At 39.6% G+C, this 24,274-nt stretch overlaps 1 protein-coding gene across 3 annotated transcripts in view; it reads left to right on the forward strand.

The window, feature by feature from the left end:
* Nucleotides 1-253: 253 nt before the first annotated feature.
* The window catches only part of LOC138955380 (equilibrative nucleobase transporter 1-like), a 176,797-nt gene continuing 152,776 nt past the window's right edge, over nucleotides 254-24,274 (forward strand). Inside the window, exons 1-2 of one of the 3 annotated variants that reach the window (XM_070327009.1) lie at nucleotides 254-1,107; nucleotides 17,954-18,453. In XM_070327009.1, the coding sequence (XP_070183110.1) occupies nucleotides 18,026-18,453 (428 nt within the window). In that variant the 5' untranslated portion in view covers nucleotides 254-1,107; nucleotides 17,954-18,025. The remainder of the gene's footprint in view (nucleotides 1,108-17,953; nucleotides 18,454-24,274) is intronic. The other 2 variants (XM_070327002.1, XM_070326996.1) reach the window with 2 other exon arrangements.

Genomic DNA, 24,274 nt, shown 5'->3' on the forward strand with positions numbered 1-24,274 from the left:
CAATTTCGGTGCTGGTCTATCATCCAGGGTGTTTTGTCTCCCGACCAAGCTGTTTGAGAATAACCCAAAATGCTGACACAGTAGCCTGCTGAATAAGAATAAAACCAATTCAGCATACAGGAGTACGTCGTTCGCCCGACATAACAACATTTAAGATTGAGGCTTAAATGTCTTTATTTATGAATTAATAGTAATTCTTAATTATCAAAATCATAAAGCAATTTCACTGAAAACGTTAAAGCATGTGAATAAATAACTTTTATTAAAAGTAATGAAACGTTTATAAAAAAAATTCTTTTAACTATGTAGCATGCTTTATTTTGTTACATAATTTAAAACAAATATTAATTGCTGCTGCAGATAAAATATTGCTAAATTCATAAATTATGTTATGTAGACATTTGACCAAATGTGTTTTTTTAAGAAACGTCTCTGCATCGAATATTACAAAACAGTATGTTTTTTTCTTTTATATTATTTGTTTGCATGCAAAATATTTTTTTTGGTTTACTGTGTCACATGCTTTATATTGTTACATAATTTCCACAAATATTAAGGGCTGCAGCAGACCAGAATTTGTATTATTACTGTGATTTAGAAATTCGACAACTATCATTTTAAAAAACTCTGGTGTGTGCACGACTATTAGTAAGTAGTCTTTTTTTTGGCTTTTATGTTATTTGTTTGTATGCAAAATCATTGTTCTTGCAGAAATTACCATTTGAAATATTGTTGTCTATGTTTAAGTAATTTTGTCAACTTGGGAAATGATGTGGATTATGGGGTCAGTGTTTTTCTCAAATTTTGGTTTTTCACAATTTTGGTAAAATTTGAAAAAATCATTAAAAATTAAATACATGTCACCTGGTCAATTCAGTGATTGTTTTGCAATATTGAAAGACTGTAGTTTATGGCTGGATACTTACTTTTTATTGAAAATAATATACAAAATTTGGTCGGTTATCCCTATGGTTAGTACACCAACAGTAAGGAATCTGTTAAAAGTTACTCAAAAGATGGTGACGAAGAGAAGTGCTATTGGGAAGTTCGGCAAGTTTGATTTTGTCACAGTCTCGAATTCTGTCTCAGGGGTGTGACACTGACAAGGTAAGGTAGCATGGGGAAACCATATTTTTCTTTGGAATTTTTTCGAATTTTTCATATGTAACTACATTCTCCAAGCCATCAGAATTGTAAAGCAGTTTACATTTTGAAGATCGGTACATATTTGATTTTTTTTATGATTTTTTTAAAAATTGCGATTTTAGGGCTGCTGAAAAATTCTGCTGAAAAAGTGACCGGCGCCCTTTACAACCTGTCCTGCACACAATTTCAGCTAAAACCTGTTGTAATTGATTTAAAGGGCTTTCTTGTCATGAATACTATACAACAGAACAGATTACAGGGTAGGAAGTCACACAGAAAAGTGTAGCAGGACCTTTTTATCTGCGTGAAATTCTGAATTTCTAATATAGGTCTATGGTTTAGTGAACCTTCAAAAGTTATTGTTTCTGGCTGTAATGTCCAGATATTGCTGCTAATTTTTTTTCTTTTTTGTTGATGGTTGCTCCACATCTGAATCAGGATCATCTTCCAAATATGGAAAAATAAGATCTGGTTAATCTTCCTATAATTATGATTGGGCACATACCGAGTCTGACGCATTTCTTTGTTCCAAAAACTCTTAGACTGTAAAAAACAAAACTGTCTTGAAGGTAATTTCTAACAATGTCAACCTCCCTACTGCTGCATAATTATGAACATGCTGAACTGAAATAAAAGCTGTATGACCAAAATGACTGGTCCATCCATGATAAAATTAAAATTTTAATTTTGATATAATGTATATATATATTTATGATCAGTTATTTGTTGTTGTGTCCACTCAGTACCTTTTCAACTACAATACTGTCTTTGTATTTGTGTTGGTTTTGATCCCTTTTACTATTTACCTCATGCACTCAAGCCGCTGCTGCCTTACACCCCCCCACACACACACTTTTACAAGACACAGTGTTGTGGGCTTTCTGTTGTGTTACCAGCCAGTGCTTTTTCTTGTGTTTTTCCCACTTTAAACTCATGCATATGGTCAGGAATCTGTCAAGGTGTCCAAATGCAAAAATCCTGTTCTGGATACTTTTATTACTTTGTATTTTATTCTGTTTTTAAACGACTACAATATAAACAATACAGTTATGAAGTATTCCTCATGCAGATTCTATCCATACCAAATTTATGTCTGTCAGTCGTCTGGATGCTGAGAAAATTGACTTTGTTCAAGAAAAAAAGCACCTTTTTGGGCACACAAGGCGTTACGCGAAACGCATGGTACATTGGGCATTGAATAACCAAGTTACTGATAAGGGTATCATCTCAATCTAATTTTCAATAGGTCCAGAATTGGATGGAGAAACATATGTTAGATTAATGAAAGTTTGATCTGAACGTAGGTTTTGGATTTTGAGCGTTCTTTTTTAGCTGGTCTGTATGTTACATTTGGTGTAAATAATCATGAAAAAAGGGAAACTATCTTAAAAAAATGTTTCTGGTCAAACTTACTTAAAAATCATTGCAGAGGAAGGTCATTAGGTAGGATGATTGTATTTTTTTTTAAATTGAGCGGAAAAGTTGTGTTTGATGTAATTTAATTGTACTTCTAAGTTAAAAATATGCGTTTGGTGTAAATGAAATTGTATCTACTTGCCCAAACAAGTTTTGTCACAGTTTTAAATAATGCCATAATACACAAAAGTGTGTGTTTTCTTATACCTCAGACACCTGGTAGTTAAACTATGGTCACAGGATTCCTAGTGCTTGCACCCGTTGGCTTGTAGAGAGACTTAAGTGAGGCCTTCTGACAAGGGTGTAAATGTAACGTACATACTGAGAATACTTGAAAATGACAATGAATTTGTGTTAGACTAGAGACAGAAGATGACTTATCAGTGCTTAAGGTGTTACGAGTGTGTTCAAGTTGCGGTTCTTGCTAATGTTTATACTCACTGAGTTACTTGCCTTGATTGCGACGGCGTATACGCACGGTCCAGTGTGCATTCGACAGGGGGTGCCGAATATGTACTGCTAGAACTAAGATACTTCTTGATTTCAGTAAATAGTTTCATTACATGTCAACTAGTTTGTTTTTAAATGATTTTTTAGAGATCGCCAAATGGTATTGTGTGAATAACATCATTCGGTCGATTGTACGCATGGCGCCGTGCTTCTAGTAGCTCTCAGTCCATTCCTTCTTTCCGGTGTGGAAACAGACGTGTTTCTGGTGAAAGAATCGGCGTTTTCAACTCGCCATATCTTCATATTCATTCGGACTAGAACAACGAAAGTATGACTTTCTTGTAAAAAATATCCCGAGCCTTGCGACTCTGGTAGTCATTTTCTTACGCGAAGCGGCCTTTGGCAGGTACAACAGTTTTAGTCATCCAAGTAAACACACGTGGACGATTTTTTCAATGGCGTTTTGAAGTCTGTGAATGTTGTGATTACAAATCATTTCGGGGCATCCCTCAGTCTATACGTACAGACAAACAAATTGCATGGAACGAAAGTTGAGAGGCTGGACTGTAAGTTGTTGTTTTGACTTCTGCAAATCTCGCAGGTCTTTTATGCAAAACAGACTCAAAATTGCATTTTTCACGCAAGTGTAGATGACGAGACTATCGAAGGAATAGAATACACTTACCCAAAGATATAATAGACAGCTACTGTCTATTTATATCTATGACTTACCCTAGCCCATATGTTAGAATAAAGAACATGCTTTGCTCTTTTGAATGATGTATGATTTGGCACTGTACACAGGATTTTAGACCTGCCCCCGAAGTGATTTTTGTCCATAAACCCGTCAAAAAGGTCACTCTGTTTTGGCCATAAAAAGCGCCCAAATGCAGTCAATTTATAACCTGTGTCGTGTGTTCGAAGGAGTACATCTCAGCGATGCCATTGCCTTGCAACCTCAAAGAAATATATTTTAATAATCCGCTAAATGAACGATGTTTTACTTTTAGTGTGAAATAAAAGCCGGAGATTTGCTTCGTTTCTTTGCTGCGACACAAAACCAAAACCAACTATAGATCTGCGGTGACATTATGACGGTTACCGGCACGGTTGGCCTAGTGGTAAGGCGTCCGCCCCGTGATCGGGAGGTCGTGGGTTCGAACCCCGGCCGGGTCATACCTAAGACTTTAAAATTGGCAATCTAGTGGCTGCTCCGCCTGGCGTCTGGCATTATGGGGTTAGTGCTGGGACTGGTTGGTCCGGTGTCAGAATAATGTGACTGGGTGAGACATGAAGCCTGTGCTGCGACTTCTGTCTTGTGTGTGTGCCGCACACTATATGTCAAAGCAGCACCACCCTGATATGGCCCTTCGTGGTCGGCTGGGCGTTAAGCAAACAAACAAAACAAAAAACAAAAATTATGACGGTTCGTTTTCGACATTGCAGTGAAGTTGCGCGGATCTTCGACGATTCCCGTTCGGTTTAATGTGGATGGAGCTTTGATTGAATGTAACTGCTTTGAAAAGTTACAACATGAGTTCTTGGGAACGATGTTTTTCGGTAAACTTCTTCGTATCCTTGACTTTACTTTGGACTTGAATAGATCCAGATCGGCTGGGGCTGTTGATCGCCTACACAGATCTATATGAAGTTGACTCGACACGGCAAACCGCCGAATCCGTGCCCTCTCGTCGGTCCTACCCCCAAATCCCTTACCAGCCTCAGACCCCATCTCACCGTGGCCAATCTAACCTCACTGGCGCACAATGTGTGATTATCCCTTCCTCATGTGTGTGTGTGTGTGTGTGTGTGTGTGTTGTTTGTTGTGTGAGTGCGTTGCCGGGTCAGGTCGTCATTAATGAAGATTCCGCCAGCTGGCCCTGACACAGCCTCTGCCGCCGAACGGGGACGTGAAGGGGAGAATCCAAGGCTCGTTGCGGTCTTCTTCTTTAACAGCCTGCGTGCTGCCATCAGCGATCTCTTATGACGATAAGACATAAACTTGACCAGGATCGCTCGCTCTTGCTGGTGGGGCCTACCGACCCGATGGGACCGGTCGATCATCACGGATCATGGATGCCCTTTGATCAGTCTCGGTCTCGGACACTTCGCGACCTCGATTAACACTCTTGAATTCAAAATTCACCCCCCTTACAAATTAACTGATCCGCCCTTGTGTGTGTGTGTGTGTGTGTGTGTGTTGTGTGTGTGTGTCTTGTGTGTCTTTGGTGTGTGTGTGTGTGTGTCTCTGTGTGTGTGTGTGTCTTGTATGCTTGTGTGTCTTGTGTGTGTGTGTATGTGTGTCTTGTGTGTGTGTGTGTCTGTGTGTGTGTCTGGGTGTGTGTTGTGCAATTCAGAAACATCTACGGGACAGATCTTCATGAAACTTTGCACACAAATGTTCCGACCTCCAACACTCTTCAATATATATATACATGTATGGAACACAATTCCAGTGCTCTACCAACTGACCTACTGTGTGTGTGTGTGCGTGCGTGCGTGTGTGTGTGTCTGTATCTGTGTGTGTGTCCGTGTGCGTGTGTTTCTGTGTCTGTGTGTGTGCGTGTGTTTGTGTGCGTGTGTGTGGTGTGCGATTCAGAGAAATTTACTGAACAGATCTTCATGAAACTTTGCACACAAATGTTCGGATCCAAACCTATGGATCAAAAGTCCAGTGCTCTACAACATGACCTAAAAATGAATTTGTACATCATTTTTGTCAGTCAAGATGTGGGGGTGGGGGTGGTGCGGGGATATTTGTGGAGTAAGCAATAAGGAAACACCTTATGGTTTTCTTAGGTATTGTAACGGTGTATAGTGAAGTTAGCTGTGTTCAAATTTGAATATGATCTGTCGAGCAAAGTTTGTGTTTTTACGTTTTTACCACTAAATGAGTGATAATTGTATGTGTACGCCCTCGCCAATCCTCGATAATTTTCGGCATGCACATTGATAAGTACCGTTTATACAACTCCTGGAATGCAACCGAGGGGTGGATTAAATCTAGTTGATTATTTTTAGACAAGTGAGAAATTAGAACGAACTACTTTGATTACACCAAAAATCACACGTGGATTATTCGAAGTAAGAATAAAGAGGGCTAAAAAATAATCAACACTAGAATTTATTTTTAGAACATTTGAAACCCAGACGATTGGACCCTGTTGCGGAAGAATACGTACAACGTTGACTCAAAACTGTAACAACAATGGCTGACGTGTATGAAGTAGCCTACACGCATACCTCGCCAGGTTTGTTTCTGTGACTAGTCGACAGACGATGCCATTTGCTTTGTGTGTGTTTTTGTTGTTGCTTACTGTACGTGTAAAATCCAGTTCTTTAACAGGCAACAAACCTTGCAAATTTCCAGAAGCTGCAATCTGAAGCGACCTATCTCTGATTCTAGCAGACGATCTCTCCAATGTTTAACACAAAATCAGCAAACTCTCCTGTCACATAGAACGTCCATTATATAGTGCAATGTTGAAATGAAGTTACCGGTCTGAAACATTTAGTCGTTTCTTCTGAGACAATCCTTGTTCTCTTATCATCTACAGATTTACCGCAGTCTTCACCACGCGAATTCACAACAGAAGTCAGACTTTCGAACATATACAATCTACGTAGGCAAGCACGATACGTCATGACGTCATATGATTCCTAGCATATTGACGTAATGCTAAACATCAGGTTATCCCGAGTTTTCTCCGTAATACATGTCCGTGGGTTTTTCAATGTTCGGTTATTTCCGTGGCTTCATGCGGAAAGGGAACCGTCGTCTGCTATCAACGACATGGACCATTCTGGTCCTTGTTGCTGACAAAAACATGATTTTAACACAGAATGTAATGTCAGAATAGCTATATAAACGCTATTGTGTTTTAATCGTAGCAATGGGGTCCGATATTTAGACCAGACAAGTATAATGCCGACGAGTCGGAGACTAAGAATAAAGTAAAAGAATAGGGACTATTTGAATGACGCGCATCTGACACTCTGAGTGATTAGGCTGAAATGAAATTGCGTACAAAATGTCGTCTGCATGACTGCATGTTTGACCCGTGTTGTTCGTTGTATAAATAGCTTAAACAATGACAACTCGTTGATTACTGGAAAATAAACCACTCGTGGGTATTTGCAGCCGCTTGGTAATTCACTCGTGTGGTCCGCACTCTCGTGAATTAACCAGCGGCTGCAAACACCCACTCGTGGTCATTGTTTAAGCTCTATATTATAATAAAGTGATACTCTCCACTCTTTTATCTACACAAAGTAATGTTTTATTTATCTTTTCTAAAGATAAAAATGTCAGTTAGGATAACGTTACGAATTACAGTGTTTTCTGTGAGGTCATATTTGTTCACCCGGTACCTTCAAAACAAAATTCGTATGCGAAAATGAATAAGAAAACAACGTTTTTGTTTGTCTGCAGTTGTGGACATATAGCTTAGAGAAACATGTGCTCAAAATGTGTAATGGATTTCACGAGCGATTTTCTTTCTTGGGTTGAGGAGGGGGGGGGGGGGGGGGGGGGGCCGTATGCCCCTTGATCAGTCTCAGGCGCTCTGCGACCTCGATATACACTCTTGAATTCTAAAAACACCCCCCTTACAAACTAACTGATCTACCCTGGTGTATATATATATTTATACAACTCCTGCAATGCAACCGAGGGGTGGATTAAATCTAGTTGATTATTTTTAGACAAGTGAGAAATTAGAACGAACTACTTTGATTACACCAAAAATCACACGTGGATTATTCGAAGTAAGAATAAAGAGGGCTAAACAATAATCAACACTAGAATTTATTTTTAGAACATTTGAAACCCAGACGATTGGACCCTGTTGCGGAAGAATACGTACAACGTTGACTCAAAACTGTAACAACAATGGCTGATGTGTATGAAGTACACGCATACCTCGCCAGGTTTGTTTCTGTGACTAGTCGACAGACGATGCCATTTGCTTTGTGTGTGTTTTTGTTGTTGCTTACTGTACGAGTAAAATCCAGTTCTTTAACAGGCAACAAACCTTGCAAATTTCCAGAGGCTGCAATCTGAAGCGACCTATCTCTGATTCTAGCAGACGATCTCTCCAATGTTTAACACAAAATCAGCAAACTCTCCTGTCACATAGAACGTCCATTATATAGTGCAATGTTGAAATGAAGTTACCGGTCTGAAACATTTAGTCGTTTCTTCTGAGACAATCCTTGTTCTCTTATCATCTACAGATTTACCGCAGTCTTCACCACGCGAATTCACAACAGAAGTCAGACTTTCGAACATATACAATCTACGTAGGCAAGCACGATACGTCATGACGTCATATGATTCCTAGCATATTGACGTAATGCTAAACATCCGGTTATCCCGAGTTTTCTCCGTAATATATGTCCGTGGGTTTTTCAATGTTCGGTTATTTCCGTGGCTTCATGCGGAAAGGGAACCGTCGTCTGCTATCAACGACATGGACCATTCTGGTCCTTGTTGCTGACAAAAACATGATTTTAACACAGAATGTAATGTCAGAATAGCTATATAAACGCTATTGTGTTTTAATCGTAGCAATGGGGTCCGATATTTAGACCAGACAAGTATAATGCCGACGAGTCGGAGACTAAGAATAAAGTAAAAGAATAGGGACTATTTGAATGACGCGCATTTGACACTCTGAGTGATTAGGCTGAAATGAAATTGCGTACAAAATGTCGTCTGCATGACTGCATGTTCGACCCGTGTTGTTCGTTGTATAAATAGCTTAAACAATGACGACAACTCGTTGATTACTGGAAAATAAACCACTCGTGGGTATTTGCAGCCGCTTGGTAATTCACTCATGTGCTCCGCACACTCGTGAATTACCAAGCGGCTGTAAATACCCACTCGTGGTTTATTTTCCAGTAATCAACTCGTGGTCATTGTTGCTCTATATATTATGTGTGTGTGTGTGGTTTGCGATTCATAGACATTTACTGGACAGCTCTTCATGAAACTTTGCACACAAATGTTCCGACCCCCAACCCTTCACCCTGATTCAAACTCATGTATCAGAAGTCCAGTGCTCTACCAACTGATCTACAGCGCTCCCAAATTATTTCTTTTTATCCTTTTTGTCAGTCAAGATTATGGGGGTGGGGTTGGTGCGGGAATAATTGTGAAGCAGACAATAAGGCAACACCTTATTTTGTTTACAGGTATTGTATCTGTATACAGTGAACTTAGCTGTGTTCAAGTTTAGTTATGTTCTGTCGAGCCAATTTTTTTTAAATACGTTTTTACTACTAAAGGAGTGATAATTTTATATGTACGCCCTCGAGAAACCTCGATCATTTTTTGAAAATGCACGTTGATAAGTACCGTTTTATGATAAAGTTATACTCTCCATTCATTTATCTACACAAACTCATGTTTCATTTATCATTTGTAGAGCTAAATATGTCAGTTAGGATCATGTTAAGAATCGCAGTGTTTTTCGCAAAATCGTACTTGACAACCCCCAGTAAAAAAATTCTTAAAAGAAGGTTAATAAGGCAACCACCTTTTTTCTTTGCACAGATGTGTCCATATTGCTTTGAGGAACGTGCAAAAAATGTGTAATGTTTCTGTTGAGCGATTTGAACACACAAGTAACCCCTTAAGAACAACCAGCAAGACGAAACCTTTGTTTCAACATGAAAACAAGCACACTGAATGACAAAATTTACCTCAGAAGGACCACTGTTGGGACATTTTGGTGTAAATGTAACATACATCACCTTGTTTTTTTTACTGAGACCATATGCAGCACATAATAATGCTAAAAACAGCACATAACAGTCTGTTGAGGGTTTATGAGCTAAATAAAAGAGAAATTACCCTTCAAATGGACCTGCAGATCTTCGGAGCCTTCTGTATGTTACTTTACACCATCCTTTTGTGTAAAGATGTACACACAACCAAAAAGGCACAACCATTAATTTAACCCTTTATTTTGACTTGAGACAGGTAGCTTAGAACAAACAAGTTAGAAATACTGTTTAACTGATGTGAGCGTAGCCCATTAAATGTAAATTCAGTACCTTGTACTTGCTGTTTGGTGTAAAGTAACGTACAGATCATGGGTAAAATTAACATTTGGTACCGTAGTGGAGTACCAACCTGACTATTCTATCGTGAAAAGGATTTGTTATGATTTCTTGTTTGTAACTCAAAAAACTGCAGACCAAAATAGTGTAAAAATATTTAAAGAGGGTGATTTGATAATAATTTCTACACCGGTGACCGTGCTTTTTTCAAATTAAGTAATAACCTGATGATTGAGGTTAAGGTTTGCAAAATAAATGACATGAAAATTTACTGGAACCTTTTCTGCACTTCCACAGAGAATTTCATTGTTTTAAAAACAGTGTAAATAGGTAAATGTTGAATTGTATCTTTGATTCTGGGCTTTGGTGTAAAGTAACTAACAGATAAATGATTTTGCTTATATTGAGACAGGAGCAACTTTTTTCAAGTGTTGCTTTAGTACAGATCAACTCTACATTCAGCCATCAAGCCATTGGATAGTGAAACAGTTGCCGAAAGCTGAACCTAAGAAAATGACAGCACCTTAAAATTATGTTATGGTGTAAATGTAACATACAGTCATTTGTGCTTTATCTGCAAATATTTGATAAACCGAACACTTGACTGGAAAATAAAATGCTGCAATTGAAGGACAGGAATACCAAGATGTTGATCCATGTAAATTTAAGGAGGTTTAAAAAAGTCTAAAAATTGTAACACTTTTTAGACTCCTTGACAGATTCTTGGCCATATATAACAGAAGAAAATGTCTGTTGTAATTTGTATTTGTAATAATTACAATACAACACAATGGGTACTTTTAATGAAATATGAAATATCAAAGTGATAAAATGACCATACCCCCCAAAATCCTTTGAAGGGCATATAAAAACAGTTGTAACTTGATCCAATATCACACCTGTTTCCCAATTTGACTGTGTACTTTGTTTGTGTCAGAGTCAACACTGCCCCCCCCCCATATCACCACTACGTACACAACTGGTCAACATCCTTCACTTTCAATTCAAACTAAACTTCCATCCGCACAGTTTCTTTTGTTTGCCAGATTGAGAAATATCAGCGCGAACGAATCAGCCTAATCATTACAACACGCTATCCGACTCGCTGTCTTCCGCCATGATGGCATCTTCTCACTTTCGTTTTCGCCAATGCATTCGAATCGTCGTCAGCCATTTCTTTTGTTGGATTCTATACTTACCAAAGAACAGTTTCGGCGATTTAGACTTTCATCATTCTGAAAAAAGTATCCTTACGCAGAATTGCTGTGTGAAGCGTCGAAAAAGCGCAGATGTGCCACATTGTCAGAACAACAAAATAGCAGACAGCCGCCAAAATTATACTTTCGGGTCACGTGACTCTCGGTCGGAAGCCTTCGGCATTCTCCGTAACTACTTGTCGAAGAGGGGGGTAGGTAGTTTTCTCCGTTAAAATGGGAACTTTTACGGAACTTTCCCCTTATTTTTTCAGTTGCTAATGAAAGATGAAACACCCGACTACGTTCTAGTCAACTAATTTCGGTGGTGCACTCGCCCTATCGCAAAAAGAAAAAATGACAAAAGTTCGCTTGCATTTATTTTTTAGAATTCTCGCGACCTGGCAAAAAAAAATTCGATGCACCTCTAGCCCTATGTATCTGCTAGTGTTACCGGTCAGTATCGTTCACAACTAACCACTCAAAACGACGTACTTTGCCGTAACCTGACCCTGGGGTCCGGCGCCAAATCGCCGACCGGATTTTTGAGTGGGCGTGGTTTGCCGCAAGAGTTATCTTTTCCTAGCTTGCCCCATGCTAGGTAAGGTAAGATTTAAGTTGAGTGCTCCGCTTTGAAAATAACAAGAAAATTGAGCCTTGTATAAGTAAAAGCGTCTTTAACTGGTAATCTTTACTAATTTTTGATACAAGTCCCTTAATCAAGCCAAAGAACACCTGTCCTGAAATTAATTGAGGGATTGAGCTCCAAACTTAAAGGCACAGTAAGCCTCCCGTAAACCATCACAGATACTGTCAGGCTTTTACACACAGGACAAACACCCTTCCATTTGAACGCTCACCAAACGGGAACATCCTAGGTGCGCTACGTAAAGAGCGAGCAATTTTCAAAGAATTAATTTTGCGGAGAGAGTGTCAGAGACAATCGGACCGTGGTGCATTTTGGCGCTAGACCTAACTTTTAAAATCTAAATAATAAATTGACAGCTTGTTACACAAACATTCTTAAATCATAAAAAATTCTCTTTTCATCAAGACAAGATCAGTACAATTCGAAGTTTTGAAAGTTTGAAAAAAGAAAAGCCCGTGGTTCTCGTAGCAGACGACGTTTTATACCTATCGCCAGTTCCTCTGAACAGTCAAAAACCATCGCTAGAGTTCTTGTGAACCATAGCCGTTTGTTTCGTGCATAGTCAGAGGTACTTAATAACGTGCTATTGCAGATAAGCTCACAGCGAGTCGCATTCAAATGACTAACTGACGACTACATTGTGAAAAAGGGAAACTTGATCACACGGGTTCACGATGGCTCAGGGGTAAGATAAACCACGCAAAAATAAATTATTTGAAAATTGCTCGCTCTTTACGGAGGGCACCTAGGATGTTCCTGTTTGGTGAGCATTCAAGTGGAAGGGTGTTTGTACTGTGTGTAAAAGCCTGACAGTATCTGTGATGGTTTATGGGAGGCTTACTGTGCCTTTAAGCATAATTAATTAATTTGGTTATTTGATTGACGAAAATGCCGCGAAAATGGCGTTTGTTGTCAACCAAGGGACATCATTTACACGATATAGTTGCCTCGCCTTTCCGCCCGTAAATATTATTCCTTCTTTGACGCATGTAAACGAAATGCATTCGTACAGTTCATCAGTCGGGAGTTCATTCCGTGACTTCAAAGGGATCTAAAATGACTTATTATGATGACAAGTGCAGGTTCTACAAATTTGGAGGCTTAAAAGTTACGAGCTATAAATTTAACACACTAGAGTTCAACTTTACCCTTTCCCATTATTGCATAAACAACAAACAGGGTTTCTTGTTAACCCTCTTGGCACTGCATAGATTTAAAAGCGTTTACCAAATATTGGCGTAAAATTAGCCTGCAAAACCGAAAATGGGTACTGTTTGTATTTTAATTGCAAGTGGTGTCATAATAACCTTAGACACAGAAAACTGTATATAGATCATTGGAAAGAAGAAAGCTTCAGCTTTGCAATGAAATGTATGATTTGCAGTGATACATGAATGTACAGAGTATAAAAATGATAAATAAACACGCCGCAGGGTGGTGGAAGTAATTGTTAACAAAAAAATGTAAATGTAAACAAGCCAAACTCAACAATCAAATTCAGTCAGATCAACTATTTTGTTCTACAAATGGCGACCACGACGTGCATCGTGTTCATTTTTACAAACAGAAATAAATGCATATTTTACCGTCCTAATTTTTACTGTCAACAACATACTCTTCACAGGTTAAGTGATCATTATCTTCCTGCTCCTTGTCGCTATCAATATCGCTCATTTTTGCAAGAAAAACAGTAAATGAAGGCTTGGAAAATGTTCGGAACGCAGTGCAGATGATCGGAAATGATGAAGAAACATAACAAGCCTTCTAATTTGGCCAGCTATAGATAGCCGTTAAATTACATATTCTTACTCCGAATCACATATGGCCAGGAATCTGTCAGTGTGTCCAAAAAGTGTTATACAAACACCATTTTTTAGACTTGCTTTATCTTATTAATGTTGTTGTGGGTAAGGGAGGATATGTGGTTTTTAACAGAATAAATGTTTTTTATTGGTATGGGTGGCCTGGGGGGGTCAGTATAGTGCCTCGAGCACTTAAGGTATGTATGTTACATTTACACCAAAACACATACAACAAGTATCATGGAATCTCCCCTGAGTTATTTCTTCCATTAATATTCAGCAGTCATGTAGTCTTGTGTTTGGTACTACTGTTACCACAAACATGGCAAGTCAGATGTCTATAATCAGTGCCTGCCAGGATGTTTAGTGGCCGTATGTTACTTCACACCAAAAATCACTTTTCATGTGTAAACTTCACCCCATGCTTAATCTCTTCGGAGCCTGGTGAGTATTTTAGGTTTAAGGAGTACCCATATTCTTTTTTAAGACTAATGAGAGTCTTATTCCAGGCAGCATCATGCTAACAAAATAAAAACAGCTTCACTGCATAAATCTGTACAATCTAATTAAAACAAAAGTTCACTCCACCACAAGCCGTTATAATTCTCTGGTTAGTTTCAGTTCAAACACATCTGTGGAAGTCCCTTGTAAGCAGGGATGACATTGATTACTGTGAAATATGAATCCAGAAAGAAATGTGGCCTTTTTAAAAACAACTGCTCCAGTCAGTATGTTACTTTACACCAAAGTACACAGTTTTTCACTTCTTACTGACCAAACATACTGCCATGCTACAGCATATGCACACAGGAACAAAAAGACTTTAGCTCTGAATTGTTATAAAGAACATTTATCCCCGAGTACGCTAGTACAAGGGTCCAGCAGACTTTAATTGTGTGTCTGTGTGTGTGTCTCGACTTAACAGCTTATTACTGGGAAACTACTGGGCGCAGTTCGTTCAAAAGTTGATACACTAACTTGATAATAGGTCCGATTGATCGTATTAAAACTTCATAATGTTACCTGGGACCTAAATGCGAAATAAACCACAAAAAAACGACTTGGCGGTGGGAGGAATTCGCGGTGCAACAGCCAGCCAGGCAGTCTGATAGAACGGTGCAAGGTCTCGGCAAACCAAGACTATGCCATACTCGTAGCAAAGCCGCCGAATGGTACCGTAAACCAAGAATAGTGACGTAAGAAAATAGAATGTCGTCTTTTGATTTGGAACGTGACGTGTTTTAGAATGGAGATGTGGTAGTGTGTGTGTGTGTGTGTGTGTGTGTGTGTGTGTGAGAGAGAGAGAGGGAGAGAGAGAAGGAGTGAGGGAGAGAGAGAGAGTGTGTGTGTGTGTGTGTGTGTGTGTGAATGTCTGAAGAGTACTCGGGTCCAGCGCGAGCGTTTTTTATTTTAAAAAGACGACTATGTGACCCAAAAATCACCGGCAAACCTGTTTGTTAGTTATTTTACACCATAAAAAGCACATAAACGAGCTCAGAGGTAGAATACAATCATCTAGATTGCTCCACCATGTCTTAATCTCAAGAAACACTGCCTCCACACTTTTAAAATTGTCAAAGGTGTGATTATGATGCATGACATGGCAGACTTGTAAATTAAAGTGCTAGGTGTATGTTACTTTACACCAATAACGTTTAGTCTCATCAATGCCTGTATAAATGATAAGGTACAAAATCACAAAAACATGAGCTCATATCATTTTTAGAGCCACAATTCAGAATTGAAAGAAAAACAAGAAGCTCAGAAGGTGGCACAAACTTGTGCATTTGTCCTTTTTGACTCACATGCGAAGCAAAAGTGAGTCTATGTACTCACCCGAGTCGTCCGTCCGTCCGTCCGATGCCCGACCAGGAAAGGCCACAAAATCACAATGTATAATGCAAAAATTCGTTTTCGTACCCCGCCAGGGCCTGGGCGGCCCCTGGACCCCTGCCTCAAAAAATTTTCAGTCAATTTGATTTTCATAGGTTTCACCCATGTCTGTCACTTCGGACATGACGGCTTCCTTGATTCAAGAGGCACACACTTAATCTCTATGATATCTGTATTCTCCTCTCTTTAGATCGCTTGGACTCGTTGGCGTGCTTCGAACGGAGTCAATCCAGTGGCTCCTAGATCATTGCAAGTTGCAAACCTTCTGTCATGGTTGTCATCGCAAAGTTGGTCTTCTTCGCTTAATGTCAGAAGGTCGGCTATCTCGTCTACGCTTAAAGCATTTAGGCCATATCATCAATCCCGTCGTGATATAACCTTGAACGGTTCAAAACGACGTTGATCACCAAATGAAGAAAGAAATATCATCAATCTTGGCGGAGCTATAGCCTCGGTGCTGAAAGACTCCTCGATTGTAGACTTTAAGTCTTAGATACCAGTCCCTGCATGGGATCTCTTCCTTATCCTTGAGCTTCTTGGATCATCGGAGTTTGAACCTCTGCGTTCTGCGAAGCTCCCGATTCTAACTCGCAAAACACTCATGTTATGTTTTCTAGCTACGGCCAGAAGAGGTAGTGAAGTACATGCTCTGTCCGGCTTACAAAAGACATTTCTTTTCTATCAGATGGTTCCATATCTCTTATTTTTAGACCAGACTTCCTGGCTAAAATCAAAGACCTGATCAGCAGTCTCCTGTTTTTACGATCTCTCCACTGTCTAACCTGTTAGCCCCTGGGGATCCTGACCTCGTTAACTGCCCTGTCCGTGCTTTCAATTTGTCTAGCACAAACCACATCAGATTCAGCACTCAGAAGCTATTGTTTATTTCCAAACACTACCAGAGACAAAGATATTGCAAAGTCTACTTTGGCTAAATGGGCTTCCACCCTCATCAAACAGGCTTATGTGGGGTGGCAGCAAAATAAGGTGGGGGGGGGGGGGGGGGCGACCTAGTTTGTCCTGCCTCTCTCTTTGGCGAGGACGCATGAAACTTGTGCATGGGCCTCTTTACTTGCTGTCCTGAACTCCAGACGGCTCTCTGAGGTCCTTGGGGCTGTGACGACATCTTTCTGAACTTCTTCTTGCTAGACGTGCCGGGTTCACGTCCTGATGTTTACAGCGTTCTACCAGCAGTGGTAGTTACCGGGCAAGCTCTTTCTTGATCCTAGTTTGAGTAATCCCTCCTCCTTTCGTAGCATTCTGCTATTTATGAGATTTGGAGTAAGATACATATATGAAATTTAATCGAAAATTTCAAGAGTAAATTTTCATTTTATAAATATACTTACCCAAATCTCATACCAAATACCCTCCCACCTACCCCGCTATAAATTTGCTCAGGCTTGTCAAGAAGTGTGAAGCAATATGGCGGCCGCGTGTCACGTGGCTTCAAGGGGAGCTTACCCTCATAGATCACGTGGTCTGGTGACCATGGTTACGTGATTTTTTTTGGTGGGGAGTGGCTTCCCTTAGTGTTACCAGGGAAGCGTGTCCAACGTTTTAGCACTCAACTGAAGTAAAATGCTATTTATGAGATTTGGGTAAGTATATTTATTAAATGAAAATTTACTCTTGAAATTTTCGATTTAAGTTGGTAGCGCTAAATTTTCATATCTAAGTTTAACTACGTATTCTTTAACTGATTTATTATGTCATTATTGCTTGAAATTATTGAATTAAGCACGATCTTGTTTCTAAAACATGACTGACACGGGTAACGTGCCAAGCAGAGAGAAATTCCCTCACGTCAGATTTTGCACAAAGTTATATTCTAAACCCCATCAAAAACAGTACTAAAGCTATTATTTTTTATCTGATTAGGCTTTTAATTCCTTTTGCAAACACAAATAAACAATTGACAGTCAATCATGAAAGTTTGCAACAATGGCAAACAGAGCAGAGGCGTACCAAAAATATGTCATGAAAAACATGGTCATTGCAAGTAAAGTATTGATAGTTTTTGTTATTTGTTAACATGCAACGATTATTTGATCAATACACTTTGTGTTGTTATTTTGAGTGCATAAAAGGGCTTGTCAATAAAGTAAATGGGAATTTTCGTATCGAGATGTCTTGGGATGGTCAAGGGAGTGAACTGGTAAGCGTTAACAGCCATCATTCACAGACACTTTGAGGCATGTCTGAAGGTGTAGACATACGATAACTGGAACTACCTGCACAGGAAAATAGTCTTTTGTGCTTCATGTTCTTGCTTATTTGTTGCTCTAATAAGTATTTTATGTTGCCGCTAGTAAAATTTGTGAATTTTGTTTCAGGTTGCTGAAGAACGTGCAGTTTTTTGGGTGTGAACCACAACTGAAAGACTGTCTAGCAATACTTTTCCAAAGATGGCACCTGATCCACGGTTTCGTTACCTGTATGTTATTTGGGCAGTTCTAGAATGCCTATTTTTTGGAGGGCTGCTCTACGGATGGGGCTCACTTGTTTTTGTTCTTAAAGAAATTGGAGTGTATTCTGAAATGTGCGATGACTATGCAAAGAATGGGTCACTTTCAGATGACCTCACCCTGGGTGTTAGATCAAGCACCATCTCATCGGTTAGGTATTCCATTATTGGCAACGGCAGCTATGCTGAGTACAATACGAGTTCACCTGATGCGGCTGGAGACACCAGGCAGAATCTTGAATGCCCTGAACGTGACAAACGCCTGACGCTAGTCTTTACCATTGGCTCTATGATGTTCTGTGCGGGATGTGCTGTCATGGGTCAGATCAACTTCAAGTACGGGACACGTGCCACCAGACTCTGCGCTTTGTAAGTAATGTTAAACCACAATTGTGAATGCAAAATCCTTTAGTATCCTTTATTCACTTATTATTCTTACCTAATTTGCCTCTCTGTCGCCACCAGGTCTAAGGCAAAGGAAAGTTACTTTTCTCTGGCATCCATATGACACAGTTCGCGGGATTCCCAGCCAATAAAAAGCCAAAAACGCCTGCGTACATAAAAAACCCAAAACTGCAATTAAAATGAATAAATAAAGGAACCGACTGACCAACCCGAATGTTTTGGGTCTTTTCGGAAACAAACATATTATTATTTTAGGCGTAAGCATTGTGTACGACGGCTTGCCTTGACCATACCATGAAATTTAGCCAGAACAAGGTTGACACAGCAACAGTGACTTGATCCGTTTTTAATCTATCTTGAGTGTCAATTAATTTTCACCATTGTCTGGGCAGGAGAGCATGGACCTTGATCAGGCTCACATCAGGTCCAGCATGTGAACTGATTACGTCAAAAGCCTACATGAAAGTCTATTAGTCTCGGCGAAAGGGAGAATTCTTTCTCTCTTTGATACTTGACGTTGTGTTTGATAACGTAAGAAAATTGTAAAAGATGGTAATGTGGGTCCATTTTGGCATACCGCAAACAGCCTTCAGCCCCAGAACGTGATCACGGGAAATGTTAATTACATTTTGGCGGGATATGCGAACTGACAAATCGAATCATTTCGTTTGGCTGGCAACACTAAAGGTATGTGTCGTCATCTGTGAGATAGTTGTGTCAAGTTTTTGACTGCTTTTATGGGACGTTTTCAAAAATTGTCGCCAAATCGGTCCAACTTTTTTCGAAAAATGAAGTTTCTAAATTGTTACCGTACTTTCCGGGTCATAAGGCGCGACTTTTTTCCTCGAGTTCGACCCCTGCGTCTTGTATAACGAAGCGTCTAATCCGTGTATGAAATACGAAAAAAATCAAAGAGACCGCCTGAGTACCAGTCAAACAACTTGTGATAATGCATGTTTCAGCTACTAGGTACTGCCCTGGCCAAGTTTCCTGGAGCTCTCAAGCCACCCAGCTATCACAATGCCTGCCTTTGATCTGGCCGCACACACAGAGCACACATAATTATTTCCACTCTGTTAAACTCGGTCACTGACCGGTCACTGACCCGGTGCAGGAAGTATTTCCTCTCTCAGATATGACAGGGGAACCACCTCTCATGGCAAAAACTGGGTCATTGACCCCTGGGAAGAAGGTCGTGTCTATAAACAAGGCCACCCAGCTATCACAATGTCTTTGATCTCGCCGCACACACAGAGTTCGACTCTGTTAAACTCGGTCACTGACCGGTCACTGACCCCGAAGCAGGAAATGTTTCCTCTCTCAGATATGACAGGAACCACCTCTCATGGCAAAAACTGGGTCATTGATCCCTGGGAAGAAGGTCGTGTCTATAAACAATGGACCTGGCTTTGATCTCGCCGGCTTATTTTCATTACCGGTATACTTTTTCAATTTTGGTGCGCCCTATCGGCCCCCTGCGTCCAATGGGTGACTAGATTACAAATTTTTTTAAAAAGAAGGGGGTGCGTCTTAGATAACGAAGCGCCTTGTCACCCGGAAAGTACGGTACTTTGATTTTAGGTCTGGAATCTGCATTTTTTTTTTTTAGTTAATAATTGAAGTAAGCCACCTTAAAGGTCCTTGTCTACATTTTTATACCGAAATCGCCATTTGACCATTAAAATGCAGAGTCTATTATCTACAATTATCAACAATACACCCCCTTTCGATCAGGAAAGACGAAGCCAGTGTAGCCGTTTGAAAATTCATTGTAGTATTCCAGTGTAGTACTCAATAGAGAATACTACATGGCTTGCTGTGTCGTACCAGATTTACACGAGTTGTTTTTTAAAATATTGAACTGCGAGCGAAAGCGAGCTGTTCACTATTTGAAAAAGCAACTCGTGTAAATCTGGTACGACACAGCAAGCCATGTAGTATTCTGTTTATCCTACATACTGTACTTATGTGTATTTTACTGAAAATGTCTTGCAGACGAGGCAGCTAAATTGAAGACGCTTGTTTTGGAAGCTCGATCTCTTCTAAAGCCTCGTGCAATCTATTACGTCAAAGCAAAGAAACGTCATTCTAAAAGTGTGGCGTGACGTGTTAGTTCTAAAGATTCATCGAGGGTAATTAGCGAGCGCAATTTTTGTTTCTATAATGACGTTTGTCTCGGTGACTTTGGCATCATAAGCAGTGGAAAAACAGGTCCCTGCCAGACTTGCTTGACATGACCTCATTTACATGATATACACACGTGTGATTTGAACGATTATTATCTCACGGGTGTCTCTCTCACGTATGTAGGATAATAGTAGGATATCCTTATTTAGAAAATGCCAAGCGCAAAACTCCTCTCAAATCCCGTGCATTTCGTACGTTTAAAAAAAATGGTGGACAGCGCTCCAGTGTCAAACTGTTGCTGCACTTGTTTGGGGTTGGCTATAAGCATAGTGACATGAATTTGATTGGTCACTATTTTTAGGCAAAGCACATGTTCTCAGCAAACAGAAAACAAAATATTGGAAGCGTGAGTCACGCTACCCAAAAATAAAATCTTTTTTTACATATATTTTTTTTTCTATAACTTTTTTCCCCATGGTTCATTCATCATCTGACATAACTTTTTAGCGAAATCTAACCATAAGATTATTGAAAAAAAGCAAAAATGTAGACGACCACCTTTAATGACGAGTATAACGAAAAATATCTTCAAAATGCGAGAGCTACTGTTGACGCGTTTCACAAAAATGTCGTATGCGTGGAAGTTACATTATGTCTGCAATTAGCGTATATTCTGCGTATTACTTGACACTGTCTTCATTTCTGTGGCTGCATGCTGCCCCTGAATGTCGTTGAATGTAAATTGTCAAATAAGCGTATCTTTTCTTTAAAATTTTCCCCCATTTTTTCCCCGCCTCGTTAGGGAGATATTGTGCACCCTGGAACTTGTCTCTCGAGGAACATGGGACGCATTCTTACGAAAAAATAAAATAAATTGCCTTCTCCAGGATGAACGGAGAAAAAACATTCTGAAAAGACAATTGAAAGCCCGCAGATTGAGACAGGCAATTAATTGTCTACTGCTGTCAAAGACGCTTTTATAATTGAAGCAATAACAACGTCACGAAGCTATTCCGAGTTCCGTGTTGAGTTGGAACGCTCATTCACTGATCCTGTCATAACAATAGTCAGATTCAGAAAACAAAACCAATAAGACTAACAGTTAATGAACTATTTTATTCAGCTGCTAGGTGTTTTAAGCATGTTTTATTCATTTTCATTGATACAACAACAAACAATAACATTATGAACGTTAACAAGCAGACTGCTTATGTACACGTTCTAAAATGATAATCAATACACATTCAGATAACAGAAAATGGCGAACAAGTGGTAACTGCAACACCTAGTTTCATAATATTTCATTCTTATTTTATATAAATAAAATGAAGAGAGAGAGAGAGAGAGCTTCGCTACATCGATTGAAGTCACTGTTAATATAATTTCAGCTGAAAGCGATCAGTTGACATAACATAATCTTGTACAACAGAAAATATTTTCGAGTTCAAAGATATAGTTAAATCAGTATTTCCAAACAAGAGTGTTTTGCAGCCTAGAGCGTGCATTGGCAGACTATTGGATAAAATAGTTCTATGATCTTTAAATGTTGGACAATGTAACAAGAAATGTTCAGCATCTTCCGGGCATACTCCACATTCAATCAATCAATGACGCTTATATCGCGCATATTCCGTGGGTACAGTTCTAGACAAATTCTTCTACAAATTGAAGCCAATAAAATTTGAGTTGAGTTGAGTTGAGTTGAGGCGCTCTGCAGTGATGCCGTGTGAGATGAAATTTTATACGGCCAGTAGATTGCAGCCATTTCGGCGCATATTTACCTTTCACGGCCTATTATTCCAAGTCACACGGGTATAGGTAGACAATTATTAACTGTGCCTAAGCAATTTTGCCAGGAAAGACCCTTTTGTCAATCGTGGGATCTTTAACGTGCACACCCAATGTAGTGTACACGGGAGGAGGGTTCGGACACCAAAGAGAGTCTGCACACAAAGTTGACTCTGAAATAAATTTCCGCCGAACCTGGGATCGAACTCACGCTGACAGCGGCCAACTGAATACAGATCCAGCGCGCTACCAACTGAGCTATATCCCCGCCGTGTGCATTTTAAATTATCAGAGAGGTGTCGGTTTACTAGGTCTTGTTGCAGATCACTCATTTGCAATCTCAACCTGCTGTGGAATACCTGTGCCTGGCGGTTACCTAAATAATAATACTGTGGGACAACAACATCTCCATCGGTCAAATATCTTTTTAATTCACCAACTGACTGCGTTTGCCGTATATTTTCTGGAAGATTATTCCACAAAACTGTAGTTGAAAATGAAGATTTATATTACTCACTTCTGCATAATGGAACCTTACGTTCAAGAGGGCGTCGTCTGTGGTATGGATTTACATCGGAAACCAGGACCGGCAGTTTGGAATATAAATATTCTGGGGTTAAACGATTTACAATTTTATAATACAGCAAAAGTTTATGACGACGTCGCCTTTCTTTCAAGGGCACAAAACCGGATTCATTGTAAAGTTTGAGCTTCGAAGCTTTAGAATTGATTAAATAATTTGTTCATTACAGTAGTGATTAAAATCAAATTTTTGCTACCAGCTTCAAAAATGATTGCATTGTGTTACATTGTATTCTTTATATTGTCCTGAATCCAAAAATATTACCAGCTATTGTGTTTTCAGCGTAGCAATAGGGCCCGATATTTAGACGAGACAAGTATAATGCCGACGAGTCGAAGACGAGTCGCATTATACTTGTTCGAGTCTAAATATCGGACCCTATTGCTACGATGAAAACACAATAGCGTTTATATAGCTATTCTGACATTAAATTCTGTGTTAAAATCATGTTTTTGTCAGCAACAAGTACCAGAATGGTCCATGTCGTTGATTGCAGACGACGGTTCCCTTTCCGCATGAAGCCACGGAAATAACCAAACATTGAAAAACCCACGGACATGTATTACGGAGAAAACTCGAGATAACCTGATGTTTAGCATTACGTCAATATGCTAGGAATCATATGACGTCATGACGTATCATGCTTGCCTACGTATAATGTATGTTCGAAAGTCTGACTTCGGTTGGGAATTCGCGTGGTGAAGACTGCGGTAAATCTGTAGATGATAAGAGAACAAGGATTGTCTCAGAAGAAACGACTCAATGTTTCAGACCGGTAACTTCATTTCAACATTGCACTATACATTGGACGTTCCATGTGACAGGAGAGTTTGCTGATTTTGTGTTAAACATTGGAGAGATCGTCTGCTAGAATCAGAGATAGGTCGCTTCAGATTGCAGCTTCTGGAAATTTGCAAGGTTTGTTGCCTGTTAAAGAACTGGATTTTACACGTAATGTATGTCATGTACAGTAAGCAACAACAAAAACACACACAAAGCAAATGGCATCGTCTGTCGACTAGTCACAGAAACAAACCTGGTGAGGTATGCGTGTACTTTTTACACGTGGAAGAAACCGGAACCATGCGTCTTTGTTATTGACAATATGCTTTTGGATATTGAGAAAAATGGCCGACTTCCGTAGCATTATGCTTTGATGATCGGAAGAGACCATCCAATCACAGCCCCCGAATTCCCCCACGTGTTCATCAGAATAGCTGTATATATATATAAATATGTTATACAAGCTCAGAAAGTTAAAGAATATATAAAATTGCGCTACCCTAT

The sequence above is a fragment of the Littorina saxatilis genome, linkage group LG2 (genome assembly GCF_037325665.1).
Source record: "Littorina saxatilis isolate snail1 linkage group LG2, US_GU_Lsax_2.0, whole genome shotgun sequence".
NCBI classification, from domain to species: domain Eukaryota; kingdom Metazoa; phylum Mollusca; class Gastropoda; order Littorinimorpha; family Littorinidae; genus Littorina; species Littorina saxatilis.